The sequence below is a fragment of the Penicillium citrinum genome, assembly GCF_028827155.1.
Source record: "Penicillium citrinum strain IBT 23319 chromosome Unknown utg000001l:1.0-4955037.0:1.0-4956770.0, whole genome shotgun sequence".
Classification (NCBI taxonomy): Eukaryota; Fungi; Ascomycota; class Eurotiomycetes; order Eurotiales; family Aspergillaceae; genus Penicillium; species Penicillium citrinum.
In genome coordinates, this window is record NW_026622686.1 from 4579929 (window position 1) to 4595674 (window position 15746).

The 15746-nt window shown below is 46.7% G+C and overlaps 3 protein-coding genes across 3 annotated transcripts; 2 read left to right on the plus strand and 1 right to left on the minus strand.

Annotated features, from left to right (window-relative positions):
* Positions 1–1072: 1072 nt before the first annotated feature.
* Positions 1073–7379, plus strand: N7469_001739 (uncharacterized protein; the record flags this gene model as incomplete). Its single annotated transcript, XM_056640659.1, has 3 exons — positions 1073–1877; positions 1943–2212; positions 2272–7379. The coding sequence occupies 3 exons, from the start codon at positions 1073–1075 to the stop codon at positions 7377–7379; spliced, it is 6183 nt and encodes a 2060-aa protein (XP_056506416.1).
* Positions 7380–8461: 1082 nt separating this feature from the next.
* Positions 8462–8866, plus strand: N7469_001740 (uncharacterized protein; the record flags this gene model as incomplete). Its single annotated transcript, XM_056640660.1, has 2 exons — positions 8462–8794; positions 8822–8866. The coding sequence occupies 2 exons, from the start codon at positions 8462–8464 to the stop codon at positions 8864–8866; spliced, it is 378 nt and encodes a 125-aa protein (XP_056506417.1).
* Positions 8867–12596: 3730 nt separating this feature from the next.
* N7469_001741 (uncharacterized protein) lies at positions 12597–15330 on the minus strand (the record flags this gene model as incomplete). Its single annotated transcript, XM_056640661.1, has 3 exons — positions 12597–13702; positions 13763–14203; positions 14256–15330. 3 exons carry the CDS (start codon positions 15328–15330, stop codon positions 12597–12599), a joined length of 2622 nt encoding a protein of 873 aa, XP_056506418.1.
* Between the last annotated feature and the right edge of the window lie 416 nt (positions 15331–15746).

Here is a 15746-nt window from a genome sequence, read left to right on the forward strand (position 1 = left end):
TCCTATTGAAAGTGAATTGTGAAGGCTGGTTCGCATGCCTTCGATCGGCAGTTCGTCTGGGCAGAGTTAGTTCCCACTTTTGCCTTACTTCGAGACTTCCTACTGGATACCGAAACTATTAACTCTGGCCCGTCTAATACCCGCACCACGCCGGCCCGGTACGTTCGTGGATCATGATAGAGTGTACAGATCATTCCAATCTATAATAAGAGGTCCCCAACAAAAAAACGGAGGCCTGAAATATTGAAATCATCTATGATATGAGCTGGGTAGACAGGTTCCAGGAAGGATTTAGCGTGGAAGCAGAGATCTTGCCCGTGCCCGCTGGCCATGGAGGATATCGACTGGGTCGATGAACATACACGTGGAGAGGTGCCCTCGACTATTGATATCATTTTGCAGGATATTGCATCTAATTCCACCAAGTCTTCTCCCCTCTTTTGCTGCTTGTCATGAGGAGTACTGCCCAGGATACTCCAATCACCGAGGGAAAATCACTCATGATTTCTGCTTGAATATCCTCTCATCAATACGCCAATGTCTTATATCCATGTCGATCTCATCACTCCAACTCAATTGGCAAACCACAGATTGGCAAGTCATGCATGCAGGATAGGCAGAACGCACCGACCCTAGGTATTTGGAATGCCATTGACCAGTACAATGATGTTCAATAATGCTGCGAAGATCCGCTCATACGTCAATGTTGTGAGAAATACGGTGGAGAACGAGCTGACCTCGATCTATGATGCAGTAGCTCAGCTCATGACTGTACCATATCCCCGGGGACACACTCTGACGTATGTCCACCCAAGATATTCCACCCCAGCCTTCAGTAGACGGAGCTAAGCTTGCGAACGAGAAGATGAAGCTTCCATCTCTGCTATAAAAGTCTCCTAACCCCCTGGATCAATCGGTCATTCTCGCCCGCATACAACAATCTTCCCCGTTTTTCCATTTTTGTTTTTGTTTTTCCTATATAACGCCCTCTTGTCTGGAAAAGACTTCATGATACCTTTTTTCGGCTATTTAAGAGACCATCTTTGAATCTTTAGATTATAACACGATCAAGATGGCCCCCGGGATTATCTCTCCGGTCCCCGGAGACATCAATTCCACTTTGTATACTATCATGCCCGGCAAATCTCGACAGACATCTGGTATGTCTGTTCGCTATGAAAGCGACAACTTTTCGAGCAGTGGATTCTCACAGCGCCGCGAGTCTGGCATTATCCGAAAACTCTATTCTACCAATGCAGATATCAACAGCCTTGTGCAACAGTTCCATAGCAATGGTGGTATTCAGTATGGGAACTCCCTTTTCCCCGCTATGACTGATGCCCCAAGTATCAGGGACTGGATCTCAAATGAGCGTATGAACTTCATGCCTCCTGAAGGAAGTTCTAGCGACAAGGTTCTCTCGTGGGCCCAGCTTTTCGTCGGTCGTTTGAATGAATTCGACGAGGCTATTAGAGACGATAGCGGAGCAGCTGCCACTGTATCCTATATTTGCGTTGGCGAGCTTCTGCGTCTTTGGAAAGAAAACGAAACAAATGCTGAGGCATTGATGACCTCGTTTGGCTTTTTCTATTCTCTTTCTGCCAATCTTTCGAATCTTCTTGGCCGAGCAGAGCTGTTTGATGTCTCGACGGACATCAGAAGGCAGCTTGTTTCCGCTCTCCTCGCTTTGGTGGAACTAGTTTCTCGTGTCACAAAGACATTCAGGGAAAAAATTCTTCAAGGAACAGAGATTGTCACCATTGACCTTTATGAATTCTGCAGTCAGCAGGTGACTTCTTTCAGTGAAGCTTGTAAATATGTCGCTGAAGCCATGTGGGAGCACCAACTTTCTCGTGAGACTTTAGCCTCTTTCTCAAGTATGACTTCCTCTGAGCCCTTGCATGATTGAAACAATTCTGACTAGTAAATTTTATATATACAGGATCGGATATCTCAGAGATTCGCTCGTGGCTAGCTCCCGAAGACCACATTCTCAGCCGCCTCGCCGAAAATACCTCCCATTTTGCATATGAGCGCGAGGAGATGACCTGTCGATGGGTTGGGCCTTTCCTTTCGGAGTTCCTGCAAAGCCCACAAACAACACTGTCCATAACTGGTAAGCCTGGATCCGGAAAGACTATCCTGGCGTCAGTCATTGTCGACAGTGTTTCGGACCAGAACAGTGGCTATATGGCTTTGTTTGTGCCTATCAGTGAGTCATCTTCTATTTTGGACATATTCAGTCGGGAAATACCCATTAACCCCGTGTAGATGCTCGTATCCCTGCTGCCACTCATCCGACTTCGATCGCGAAAACCATTCTTTTCCAGCTTTTTGAGAAGCGAATTGGTAACGTTAGACTCCTTGAGATCCTGAATCGTGCACACAAGGCATGCTATTCCATCACCGATTTCGGGAAGTATGAGAACATTCTGTGGAGTGCGGTAGAGGATGCTCTTGCCGCTCCGCTGCCAAACGCCAAAGAACTGGTCATTGTCGTCGATGGTCTGGATGAAGCATCCTGCTCCGAGGACAGTCTTCTCAAGCGCCTTTCAGGAGTAGTCAAGACCGCATACAACGTCAAGCTTGTCACCCTTGGTACTGAAGAATATTCGGAGGCCGATTCAGGGAAAGTCAAGAGTCTGTCTGTCGATGCGAACCGGGTCTTCGAGGATATCTCCGTCGTCGTTCGAAAAGTCCTGAGCGGCCCTAGATCGAGCTCTTCCAAAATATTCAACACAATCCCTGAATTGGGACAGGAAATTCTCATTGATCAGATCACAGAGGCTTCCCAAGGCTCCTTCCTTTGGGCAAAGTTGGCCACCAAGCTTGCTTGCCACGAGACCACCGCCGATGGCATGCAGAGGAAGATTGAGGCCCTCGTGCAACAGAAGCCTAGTGTCACCGAATTTGTCACCCATTCCCTGTCAGGCAGCGATGTTTCTGAAGACACCAAATACATGCTATTGTGGCTGGCCACTACAGAGCGTCCTTTGGTTATCAATGAGCTCTCTGCCTTGGCTTCAGTCAAGCTCGATACGCAGACGCTGAGCGATCACACTTCCATCAGTCCTCGCGAAATTCTGGCCCCTGTGAAGTCTCTCGTTGTCATCGACAATGGCCAAGTATACCTTCGTCACGGCCTCATTCGAAATGCTATTCTGGATATTGCCTCGAAGGGCAGGTTGGTTCACATCAAGGATCGCCATCACGACCTTGTCACCCGTTTGCTGGTCTACATCAAAAACACCGTCACTGAAGAGCAGGAAATGTCACTTCATCCTCTCAGTTCCCACGTTTCTGGAACACTTCGTTCTAAAAACCCTCTTCTTGAATTTGCGGTGCGCTATTGGCCGTTCTATCTGAGACAATCAGATGTCTACACCTCTGGAGGACAACCCGGAGACCTCAAAGACTTCGCCAAATTCCTTCCTTCGTCCATCACCTTCCTCCTTTTGCAGGCTTCCTTGTGGGAGAACCAAGATACACCGAAAAGGTGTCAGCTGCAGACTACTGTTACGGATCTGATACGCCAGACCTATTCATCTAATAGCCCTATTGTTCTGCAGTCAGTCCTAAACCTTGTCAAGCTATACAATGACATAGGTCAGACTTCAAGGGCTACCTCTCTGGTGTACGAATTGACTGAATTCCCTGACAACCTTCTGGACGATCGCAAATTGGTGACTAAAGATCTGGCAATCTTGTTCCTTGATTTGACTGGAAAGCCCGAGAGCATCAATACAGGGATGGACATCTCGACACGAAGGGAGAAAATGTTCAAGCTTCTGATTTCGTGTTACAAGATTCACTATGGTGTTACCTCGGACCTTGTCATCAAAACATACTATTCCCTCATCAGCCATTACCATTCTACTCGAGAGCAGTCCAAGATCGACGAGATTAAGTTGGAGATCCAGAAGATCACCGGGTATTATGATCACAATGGTACCCACGATGAGCTCAAAGTTGTCCTTCGTCCAGGTGAACAGCCCACAGAAGATATTCAGTTTGAATTTACTCTAGAAATCTGGCAAGATCAGACGACGAATGATACCAGTGGGGAGCTCGAGGTCCAAACTCTACTTCAAAAGGCCGAGCAGTATGTTCTCGATGGCTCTTTTACCAAGGCCGAGCACATTTATGTTCATCTCTGGCAAAACGCGTGTAGCAAGTGCTTGACTGAATACTCTGAATACTGGGAGCAAGTCAAGCTTGAGGCAGCAGTCGTGTACTCTCAGTTTCTCTTACGCCAGGACCGGAAGATAGAGTCTTCCGCCATTCTCAACAGCATTTGGGAAGAGTATAGGTTCAGCAATCTGTTTGTATCTAACTCAACGGTGTCACTTTTCCAACAGCTTGCTGATCTCATGGTGACTGTTGATCTCTTCACTGCTGCTAACAGCATTTTCAAGCAAATCTTGAGATGTTACAAGTCTGCCAAGCACAGTGAATCGACTATCTCTGATATTGAAAAATCTATACACAGTACACATCAGAGTATTATCCAGCATGCAAGCTCGTCATCGTCTACAGTATCGGAGACAACTCTGATAGAAATCATCTCTGGTCACTCACAAACCAGTATGCAAGAAAGCACGCTCGATGCCCTTTTCAAAAGAGTTGACTTGTACACGACTGAGCATCGCTGGAACGATGCTACTCGCATCGTCAAGGAGATCCTTGGGAGGCTGTGGCCTTCACTGTTCTCTTCTTCAATCAATGATGTTACTCTTCCAAAGGAGTTCACTGACACCTGTGTGACGCTTGCTGGAATACTGGGCAACTGCTATCAATATCGTTGCCGTTTCACTGAAGAGGAGAATATCCGCATTCGCATCTATCGCGCTGTCCGTTCCGCTAGACCCGTCGATGATCAGACGCGCGTGAAGGTGACAACCTCTATTATCAACCTCTATAAGCGATCTCTTCTGTTGGACCGCGTTCTCGCAATCCAGCAGGAGAAGCTGAATGACTACGACGGTTTCTATAGCCAGGACAGTCCAGAAGTTGTTAACCTCTTAAGGGAGCTGGCCCGGCTATCCCATCCTCGTCCTATCTTCGTGGACTACTATATTCGCATCATTGAGGTCTTTAACAAAGGTCACTCTCACTGTAATCCTAAGGCAATTGACGATCTTGTGATTGTTGTGGATGAGCTATGGCGACAAGGCCGTTACTCCGACCTCCGTCATTGGTACAGCCTGCTCTTCAGTACATTCCTAGAGGACCCCGAGCAGCACCCGTATCTCAAGAATCCTGAGTACGTTCATACGATTTTCATCCGGTACACCGAGTGTCTGCGCAAGTTCCAAATCAGCTATGACTCTATCGTTCAAATCTCCAAGCAGTACTACGAAAAGGTGAAAAGCTTCTTCGGGCGCACAGAATCCATCACTATCAAGGCCACTCTGAATCTTGCCGTGGTATACCAGGAGACCAAGGTGAACAAACACCTCGCGTTCGACCTTTATCAGGACCTGCTCGAGATCAAATCAAGCGAGATTGATCATGACGATATTCGTGCCACGATCGACGGACTTCGGGAAGAAGATGAGTTAAATGGTCTACACTCGTCATTAACCTCGTCTGAAAAGATCGGGCAGAGAAAGGCCACTCTGATATCTCGACTTGAGAAGTTCGTCGAGAATCACAGCTGGTCTTCGCATGAAACCCTGTCCACTCTGGAAGAGATAGTTTCCTTCTGCTCCAAGCATAAGGAGACTTCGATCACCCTTCACGAGGAGCTACATAGTTCGGCTTTTCAGGTGCTATCGACCAAGCTTTCGTCGACACAATTAGTTTCTGCTGCCACTACCATTGCGAATGGTTATCTTGCCACCGGGGAGATTTCTGAAGCACATGCCTTGTCGAACGAGATTTACCGTCAGCTTGTCATGAGAGCTACGGCAAGCTCGACGACTCACAAGCTTGAGCTGGCCCATGGTCGTCAGAGTCTGATTTTCTTAGCTCAACTTGAGCATACTCTCAATGTCAATCGGGCCTCGACTATAGTTGAGACTCTTGCTTCTTTGACTGCTGAGTATCTTTACTTCGAGGAGTTCCGTGCACTTACTTTGTCATCATCAAGCTCGAGCTCATTCTTCTCGGTTGCCCAGGCTGCTTCTAATCTGTATGCTCTGTTGATTCAGAACAAACGCGACAAGTCTATCGCTGAAAGTGTGTACGATGATTATGTCGCGTTCTTCCGAGCAACGGAGGGTCAACGCATCCAATTCACCGATACCGCTGAGATTCAGACGCTCCTGAGAACCATTATCGGATATCTTAGCAAGCATGAGTCTGACAATTTCCTCCGCTCCGTGGGTGTCGCTAGCTACTACGGTATTCAGGAATACCTGAGAGAGAATCAGTATGAAAGCGCAGCCAACCTCGCCCTCGGTGCTTTCCACTATCTTTCCGCCGGCAATGATGAGCTCAGCCGCCAGGAAGGTGTCAAATATATCCTGGTTTCTGGTCTCTTGATTGCTGGTCACACTAGCATTGTCGATGCCATCGCCAAGAAGCAGCTGGCCGATGCATCTGCTCAAATCCTTCCCGAGGCAGTTCGTGTTCTCCGTGAACTTGATGTCGACATCTCTCATATTGGCCTGGAAAACTTGAATCTTCTCATCGGTGTGCTCGGGCGACAGAAGCAGTATGAGCTGCTGCTTTGGGTTCTTTCTGGCCTTTGGAAGAACCGGAGCAAGTTGGCTGTCTGGGGTGCTGGAGTCACCCTTCAACTTGCCCGTCATTATATCCTGGCACGCTATCTCACCGAAGATGGATGGAAGGCAGCTCGCCTGGCAGAGGATATTCTGTACAACTGTCGCCGTGTAAATGGTCCTAGTCACCCTAGCACCCTGGAAATGTCAATCCTGGTGTCTCAACTTTACACAGGCGTTGCAGAGAAGCTCCAAAGCTCCACAAACGGCAAGCATATGGCAGAGAGAATCTACAAGAAAATTGCGGGCGTGCACGAGTACCTTCTGCGTGTCTTCCTCGACCCCAATATCGTTGACATGGATGGCAGCCTTGAGTCCAGCCTGGATGGTTCTCATCATGGCCTTGATTTGAATGACCCTACCGTCAACATCAATGGCGCTGAAAAGGATCACATCCAGTCACACCTCCAGCTGATGAAGCTTGCGATTCAACGCCTGGGTGATTGGCCCCAGGATCACCGAGAGTACCTGAAGCTGGACGAAGAGCTTTTTACCAAATTCCGCAGCGAATTAGATGGTGTTCAACACGTGGACTCATGGGACTTGAGGAGCTTCGGCTCTGGCAAAGCGTCAGCTTCGGATGATCTCCTGGATCTTGAGACTGTTTCGTGGGGGCTGACAATCCCAACCCCCGATGAGTTTGAGGAGGCTTAAATAGTTCATTTTATTTATTGTTGACAGTTTTTGATTGTCTTGATTCAGGTAGTTTTGATAATTGAATTTTTTTTTCCCTTTGCTTTATATTGGTTTTTTTTTTTTTGGCGCGATTTGAAGCGTAGGGCTGATGATCCTAGCTAAAATGGTAACTCAGTGCACGCACATGATCTATACCTGGACGAAAAGCTTCATAATATACAGCCTGTGGTCTTTTGTATAGTGTTGTACTAGCCACTGTGAGCAGGTCATGCTCGCCTCATTCAAGGATTGGTCTTTTCAAACTATTCAGGCTGTTCAGATCACGTTCACATCGGTCTCGGTCTATGCCAAAATTATTATTCTTAAGCTGAAACCATGTCCTGTCTGCTTATCGGAGGCCATATTTATCATTCCTATATGTGCTCGTCTCCAGTACACGTGTCATTTCCAACTTCATTCGAATGCCATTTCTTGTTCTTCTCCAGTTTCTTCTCAAAAAGCAGGAAACACGAGGCTTAGCACTTTTTGCTGAAATTGCCCTCGTGATCAGAATTAAAAAATACCGCATAATGCTTTCCTGTAAATTTTAATCATCTCCAATTTGATTCTCCAATTACTATTCCCAGTGGGCACCAATACCGAAAGGAATGCTATTAGGATAGCTTTGTGGCGATTTTATAATCATGGTGATATCCCGATTGGCCAGAATTGCGAAGACTCGGGAGTCTTCGCAATTACCAGGCTAATCGTCTGGCGACCTCCCCTAGATGATTAGCCTGGTCCTATAGATCAGCGCCTAAAGTTGTTGCAGGACGCTAGTATATGCATATCATTACTACAATTGGTGAGCAGAGCGAGCCGCATGAACGTGGGCTGACTGGCCCCCAAAGGCCAAAAAAAAGCGGAGCCCATGATCCATACATGCTTGTTCACAAAGAATAGTTACCTATTCATAGTACTATGAGTTGGCGATTCTATGAACGTGAATCCGGAATCGAATAGTATAAATACCCCCGTCATAGCTGCTTTACATTTCTCAATCATCGACTTCTTCATTTAATCCCAGAATACCTTGAAAAACCAAACTCACATCCTACAACATGCGCTTCATCTCCGCCGCTACACTCTTTGCGTTTGCTACCACTGTGGCCGCAGGCCGATGGGGTATCGCCTTTTTCGACGAGAGTGGCTGTTCCGCTGGTGGCTACTCATCATACGGCTCTAGTTCTGAGCAGGCATGTCAAAATCTCGACTCCCCGAAAACCTGGTCCGCCGGCGAAGCAGATGGAACCGCCGAGTGGGATATCCAACTGTGCCAAAAGAACGACTGCGGCGGTCTTTGTCTTTCTATGGACAGTGACACCGATTGCAAAAACAGCGCGGACCTGCTCCACTACGGACAGGCGCCAGACCGATACTGGCATTCTTGGAAGGTAAGATCTTCTTCACAACATACATAGTACATAGCACTGAGTACTAATCAATTGAAGGTCACCAAGAAATAAATCCAGAGTATACACTTGGCCCACTACTTTACTCTATGTGCCGCTTTTGCATACAGCTGAGATATGAGAATTTCGAGCTTCCGGGACTACTATAGAAGAACGATACGGGATGAGGACTAAGTACGGCATTCTATAGCCACCACCGGTGCAGTCAATCAGTGATATTAGTATATTTACTCTCAGAATAACCACACTCTCCATTGCTCTGTCTACCTAGATTGGTAAAAATAGTACCTACTATTTTTGCCAATCTAGGGAAGCATACAGCTGATTAACCTGTTCAAATTCTCTGCCATACAATTTTACGTAACTTCAGTCAAAATACATATTAATGAGCCGAATCAAAAATATAACTAGTGGTTCTATCACTAAAAACAATGATTCTTCTAACAACACTTCTCTATTGCGCTAATTGCGCCTATTGAGCCCTATACAACAGTAATACTTGCTGGAGGTGGAAGATGCAGATGGACGAAGATGATCGACGACGATACTACCAATATAGATCAAAAAATCGATAATACCATTCATTACTGCCAAGTTTCTATGAAATTATATATGTTAGCCAAGATACCAAATTTGCCCCACAAATGGGCCGGCGCTGGGTATCTGAACAGCCCATGGCTGGACCGATTTCTGAAAAACCTACCCATAACCCGTCCATAGACCGCCCAGCTGGGCCGGCCCATGGATATTGCAGATCCATTGGTATCAGAAAGATATAAAAGAAACAGAGAAACAAAAAAGTAGTGTATAAACAGATAAAAATATGAAAGAACACAGTATCCTGTTCGGGGGCATTCCAGACATCGTCTAATGGAGGCGGATCTTGGTGTAGAGATCTGTGATCTCCAGAAATTCCCCGAACTCCAAAGACTCCAGAATACATATGTAGATAATCGTTCCCACCTGGAAAGACAGGGATATCGCAGAGCGGTCCGGCCAGAATCTGAATATCCTCTGAATCCTTTTGCAGGGTGGAAAATGTTCCGAGTTTTTCGTATGTCTACAGAAACAGATGAGGATAGTATCTTCATATCTGAAGTATCGATAATACCAGTTGAAATTTCTGTGTGAAATTCGCTGTACAAAAAATCGATAAAATTTCGGACAGCTGAATACCATCTCTGAAGGGAATCTGATCTTATATTCAAGATCCCATTGTCGGTACTATTTGAAGAAAATAGTGGTTCTGCTGTTCCACCATTCCTCGTAGACGGTCTTGTTTCTCGTCCGATACAGAAAACATATACCGCTGACCGAGGATTGCTGTTCTATGGGTATATGTAATTCACTTTCGTATTCCTCCAATATCAAGTAGGCAGGTATAATCCTAATCCTCAACTGTATATCCCCAGCGTACCTAGCATACTTTTTGATATCAATTGCTCCTTCCCTGTAGATGTACACAAAAATCAAAATGTCCTTAATGAATCCCTATGAATCTTCTCTTTTTTCTTTCTCCACCGATCTTAGTTTATATATTTGCAATGTCATACTTTCCTTCTTTCATTTCGGTGCTGAAGCGCTTTTACAACCAGCCAGCCACCCCAGCGTCACGACCATGGGAGCAATCATGGCGGCTAATACCAACTCGCCGGGGCCCAGCGAAGAGCGAGCTTTCGCAACGCCCGCCCAAATTCCTCAAGTTAGTGCGAACTCTCATGCAGCAACGAAAAACCGGAGGACTAGTTGCTTCTTAGGCTCCTGAGCTACCGTTGAGCGGACAACATGAACGCGGTGTGCTTGCGTTTCAGACGGTTGGCCATAGGGACCTACACCGGTGGATATCACCCAGATTTTGCTCTCATTCCAGCCGTTTCGTTGTCCAGTGCCTTTTCTACCTAATCGAAAAAAAGAAAATCAGGGACAGGCCCCGGTTGGGTGGTAGGGTCGGGCCTGGGGACGCCGTCAGACCATCACAAGGTACGTTTCTAAGGGCCCTTGAAAGACGGTTGTATTGATGATGCTGACTTTGAGTCTCCCCTTTGCTACTCCTTTCTGCTACTCCTTTCTGCTACTCCCGTGATGCAATGGATTAGAGATGAAATGCTCTCTCTCTCTCTCTCTCTCTCTCTCTCTCTCTCTTTTCCTCTCTACGTGAGTAATCCCCGAGATAAGTTGTGTGATGATGGTACTGGCTATAGATCTCTCCGTGTACTTTTCCCAAAGTGCAACACACCTCGACATCTTCTTGCATCTCTCACGTCCGGTGAGTCTCTCTTGATACAGATTCATTATACACGATGCTGACTAAAGTGCGATATAATGCGAGCCCTCCCCCAAATCACTTCTCTCCTCCCTCTGTCTCCGTGAGTGCCTCGACTCGACCCTCCGGGGTGATAAATTGGACGTTGGTGATACAGGTAAAAGACATTTTCCATATGTTTCTCCTTGGTGCAATATTCTCGGCTCAGCTTCATGTTCTATCTATTGTTGAGTGTCTCCGAATAAGTATTTGATCTCGATAATGCTGACTCGGCTTCTATATATGCTATTTACTCTCAAGGGCATGTGTCGGAGGATCGCAATTATTACAATTTCCCAGTCGGTGCCTCTCAAGGCAGACCGTATACCACTGATACTAATTATGATTTTCCCTCTATACTATCCCCCAAGGCGTGCGAGTCACTGGAGCTGCTTCTCTTTCTTTAGACAGTTGATTATCTCCACTTCAGAGCGAGCCCAAGCTCAAATTGTCAGTTTAATCAAGACCTCGACCCTAACACTATCAGGCGATTAGTATGCCATCTAACTATATTCGGTGGGCTGGTGTTTCCTTCTGCAAAAAGAATTATCACCAGAAGTACCTCGGTGTACTCGTTTCTAAGTCGCGGATCCAATGGCCCCAAGCTGCCGTTCCCGAGAATTTATGCTCTACTGTTTACATTAGCTGATGATATCATACGATAGCTGTGATACTTGAACAGCAATAACATTCTATATCTAGCAAAAGTCATGAGACTTTGCATGAGGATAAAACATAATTTCAAATCCCAACGATTCATACTACCTACCCCCAGCCATTTGTATCGCAGATCCTTCGAATTGTCTGTCCTGTATGGTAATAAAGTCTCCAGCAACATCAATTCTTCGACGGTGGCGTGAATCAAGTATCACGCAGAAGTATCTACATATCTCCGCTATCACCGAATTTCTGTAATACTTCTGATTAGATGGCATTTCCTTTCAGACAGAGCTGCGTCACGTGCAGCCAGCTCTCACCTTCTCAGGCACACCACCAGTATTCATACTTTCGTCAAGCAGAGTATCGAGTATCCGGTTCAGTTTTTTGTCATTCGGTCTGACATGTATCACAACGTTCTTTTCATCTGGGCCGGGCTTCAACAGAGACTCAAGGAAAGATACTCTTCGACGAAAGACTACGATATCATGTTTGAAGTGCCAAAGGATCCAAAAGCAACCAGCAACGATCGGCTGACCCTTCTAATCTACCGACCACTTTGATTGATATGTTAGCTCTAGTTTCTACTATTAGCCCGAAGACATCGAGATAGTAGAGATAACTGGTAGAAAGAACGGCGGAAAGAACGGCGGAAAGAAGAGTAGTTTCAATTTAAAGTACAGTACTGTAATTATGACATAGACCAAATGTCTATAAATCTGTATGACCAAAACAAACTACTCTTTATTGCGCAAGTCCATATCCATAGTCCAAGTAGCAAAAAAGATGGTCCAATTAGTTGCAGATATAGCAGAAGACATGACACTAGGCCACACAACTATTGTATCTGTGCATTCCCGATCCCACCTCGATTTTCCTCTTTGTAGAAGAGCCCGAAGAAGGAAGATAGATGGTGGCTTTGCTGTTAGGGGGTACTTCAACAGCCAAATGGAACGATTTCCCTTCTTTAGAACAATTTCCATCTCCTTGGCTCTTGCTCAGTTCCCAATGGGTGGATATAAGACCATATGGACTGGTGAACTTGGTTGTAGCCTCAGTCAATCCGCCGCCAGGACGCACTTCAACGTTGAATTTCTTCCAACCTGGCTCGGAAGGAGTCAATCCTCCAATATTCTCATGGATCCAACTTCCCACCGAGCCAACAGCGTAGTGATTGAAAGATGTCATTTCCCCTGAGTTCACGCTGCCATTTGCCAACATGCTATCCCAACGTTCCCATGTAGTTGTGCCGTTCATCACGACTTGGAAAAGCCAGCCAGGGTCTTCTTTTTGCATCAGCATTCCATAAAATGCATCCGCCGCTCCATATTCAGAGAGCGTATGACCAAGGATATGAGTTCCGGCAAATCCTGTTCCAACTTTATACTCATTGCCCTTGACAATGTCGACAAGTCTATTGGTGGCAGAAGTATAGTGTTCAGGCTCAGAGAAGAGTCGGAAGTAAAGTGGTAACGTAAGACCTGTCTGAGTCTCATTCGCCATGGTGCCGTTCTGAGATACCCAGGCATCTTGAAAAGCCTTGGTCAGCTTTTGACGTGATTTGGCATATTTCTCTGCATCGTCTGCATGAGATAGATGAGCAGACATGTTAGCCAGAAGCTCGGTGCTGTGAATCAGATAGGCGTCGGATACAAGGTATTTATCAGTCGTGGCATCGCCTGGATTGTCCGGGGGTGCCTTCGGATCCAACCAATCGGCATACTGGAAGGTTGAACGATTCCACAGCCCAACTTCGTTCCTCAGGATTCCTTTATCAATCCAATCTTTAGCTCCGGCATACTGCTCCTGCAGCATGTCTTGGTCTCCAAAGGACTGGAAGAGTTGCCATGGAACTGCCACGATTGAATCGCCCCATATCGATGTTGGCGTAGAGTCTCCCATCACATTCGGGATTACAAATGGTGGTGAATCTGTAACTCCGGTCAGCCTGTACCACTCGCTTTTCATTCACCAAAGGGGGCAGCACTTACAGTTGTTTTCTTTTTGCTCCGAACGCGCATCCCGTAGCCATCCTCGAAGAAAGCCAGTTGTATCATAGATAAAGTTTGCAGTCCTGCTGAATGCATGAATATCACCCGTCCATCCCAAGCGCTCATCGCGCTGGGGACAATCAGTGGGGATACTCAGAAAGTTCCCGCGCATACTCCAGAGAATATTCTTGTGAAGGCGGTTCAGGAGCGAGTTAGAGCAGTCAAAGAATCCAGTCTGTTCCATATCTGTATGAACAACGATTGCACTGACTGCATCGCTGTCAAGCTTGGTCTCATCTGGCCAGCCTTCGACTTGGACGTATCGGAAGCCGTGGAATGTGAATGATGGTTCCCACTCATCCTCCTCACCGGACAGAATGAAGGTGTCTGTTGCCTTTGCCGTGCGGAGGGGACGAGTTGCAACCTCCCCATCTTCCATGACTAATCGAAACAATTAGCACGAAGCTAGGATTGAATCATCATTCTATCGTACCTTCGGTGTGAACAAACGTGATATTCTGCCCTTTTGGTCCCTTCACACGAATCCGCAACCACCCTACCAGGTTCTGTCCAAAGTCTAGTACTGTCTTTCCGGAAGCACTAGAGAATACGTCCACGAGTTGGTGCTCTTCGATACGCTTTACCGGCGGCGCATCTGGGGCTGCCAGCGCATCCTTGGAAAAGTTGAGCACACGCACACCCAGCCACTTCGACTGGTTAAAACCTGGAGAATCCCACCCCTTCTGCTCTAACCTAGAGTCATACACCTCCCCATCATATATTTCGGATGAAATTATGGGACCTGTGCTTGACTTCCATGTGGTGTCACTCGGGATGTAAGTTTTTGAACCGCTGGAGTCGGTAACTACAAGCAGGCAAAGCGCGCCTAGAGTATCGCCATAGATATTTCGATAGCTGTTCCATGTCAAACGTCCTGAGTACCATCCCTCACCAACCGTGATTCCAATGGTATTTTCTCCATTTTTGAGAAGATCAGTGACATCGTAGGTATTGTATTCATGACGATGAGTGTACGACTGCCAACCGGGAGCGAGGACATGGTCACCGACGCGCTGACCATTCAAGCGAGCCTCGTAGAGTCCCAGGGCCGTGACATATAATCTTGCTGAAGAGATATCCTGCTCGAGAGCAAAATCTTTTCGAAAGTAAATGGGTCGATGGGTTTCGTTAACTTCGGTAGCTCGATCCGACGCCAAAACAACCGCCTCTCGCCAATCTTCAGGGGAAAGTAGCCCTGGTTCGACGTGTACGGGTTCTGACCATGATGTATTAGGCTTTCCATCACCCCCAGTGGACTTCACTCGAACAGTGGCTTGTTCTCCTGGCTGCAAGGGATCACTTGGCCATGGAACAAGAACGGAATCGGCAGAATCCACATGGAAAGTCTCTGGAGCTCCTCCTGCCTTTTGAACTTCTATATCATAGGATTCCTGGTACCAGTCCGAAACTTGACCATCGAATCGCCAGGATATTCTAGGGGATGTCTCTCCTATACCCAAGGCGGTCCGATGGTGCTCGAATGAGACTTGTGAGAGAGAAAGAGCCATTTTGCTTTGGCTGTCTACGAGGATACATAGGTCCTTGAAGCCACTTTTTAGCGCAACTATACATAGCCATCTCAATTCATCATTTATATCAACTCAATACGGCAGTTAACCCCGCATTGAAGTATTTGCAGTCTGTTCGCGACGGGCAGATCTTTCTTAGTGTCGGTCTGAGCTATACCGAAACCCACATTCCTTCTATCATCGCCAAGTCTTTACTTCACATTCTTTCTGTTCCCGCCAAGCCTTTGGTTGGAATATCATTTCCCTGACGAAGCTAGGAACCCTGCGGATGAAGAACTCTTAGACCTGAAGAGCCGAGGTGGCCCCGTACCCCGCGTTTTATGTCCTTGGCGATGTAGTATACACTAATTTATAGTTGCAGAACGGTCTAATTCTAGCCCGAGTGAGCCGATTGA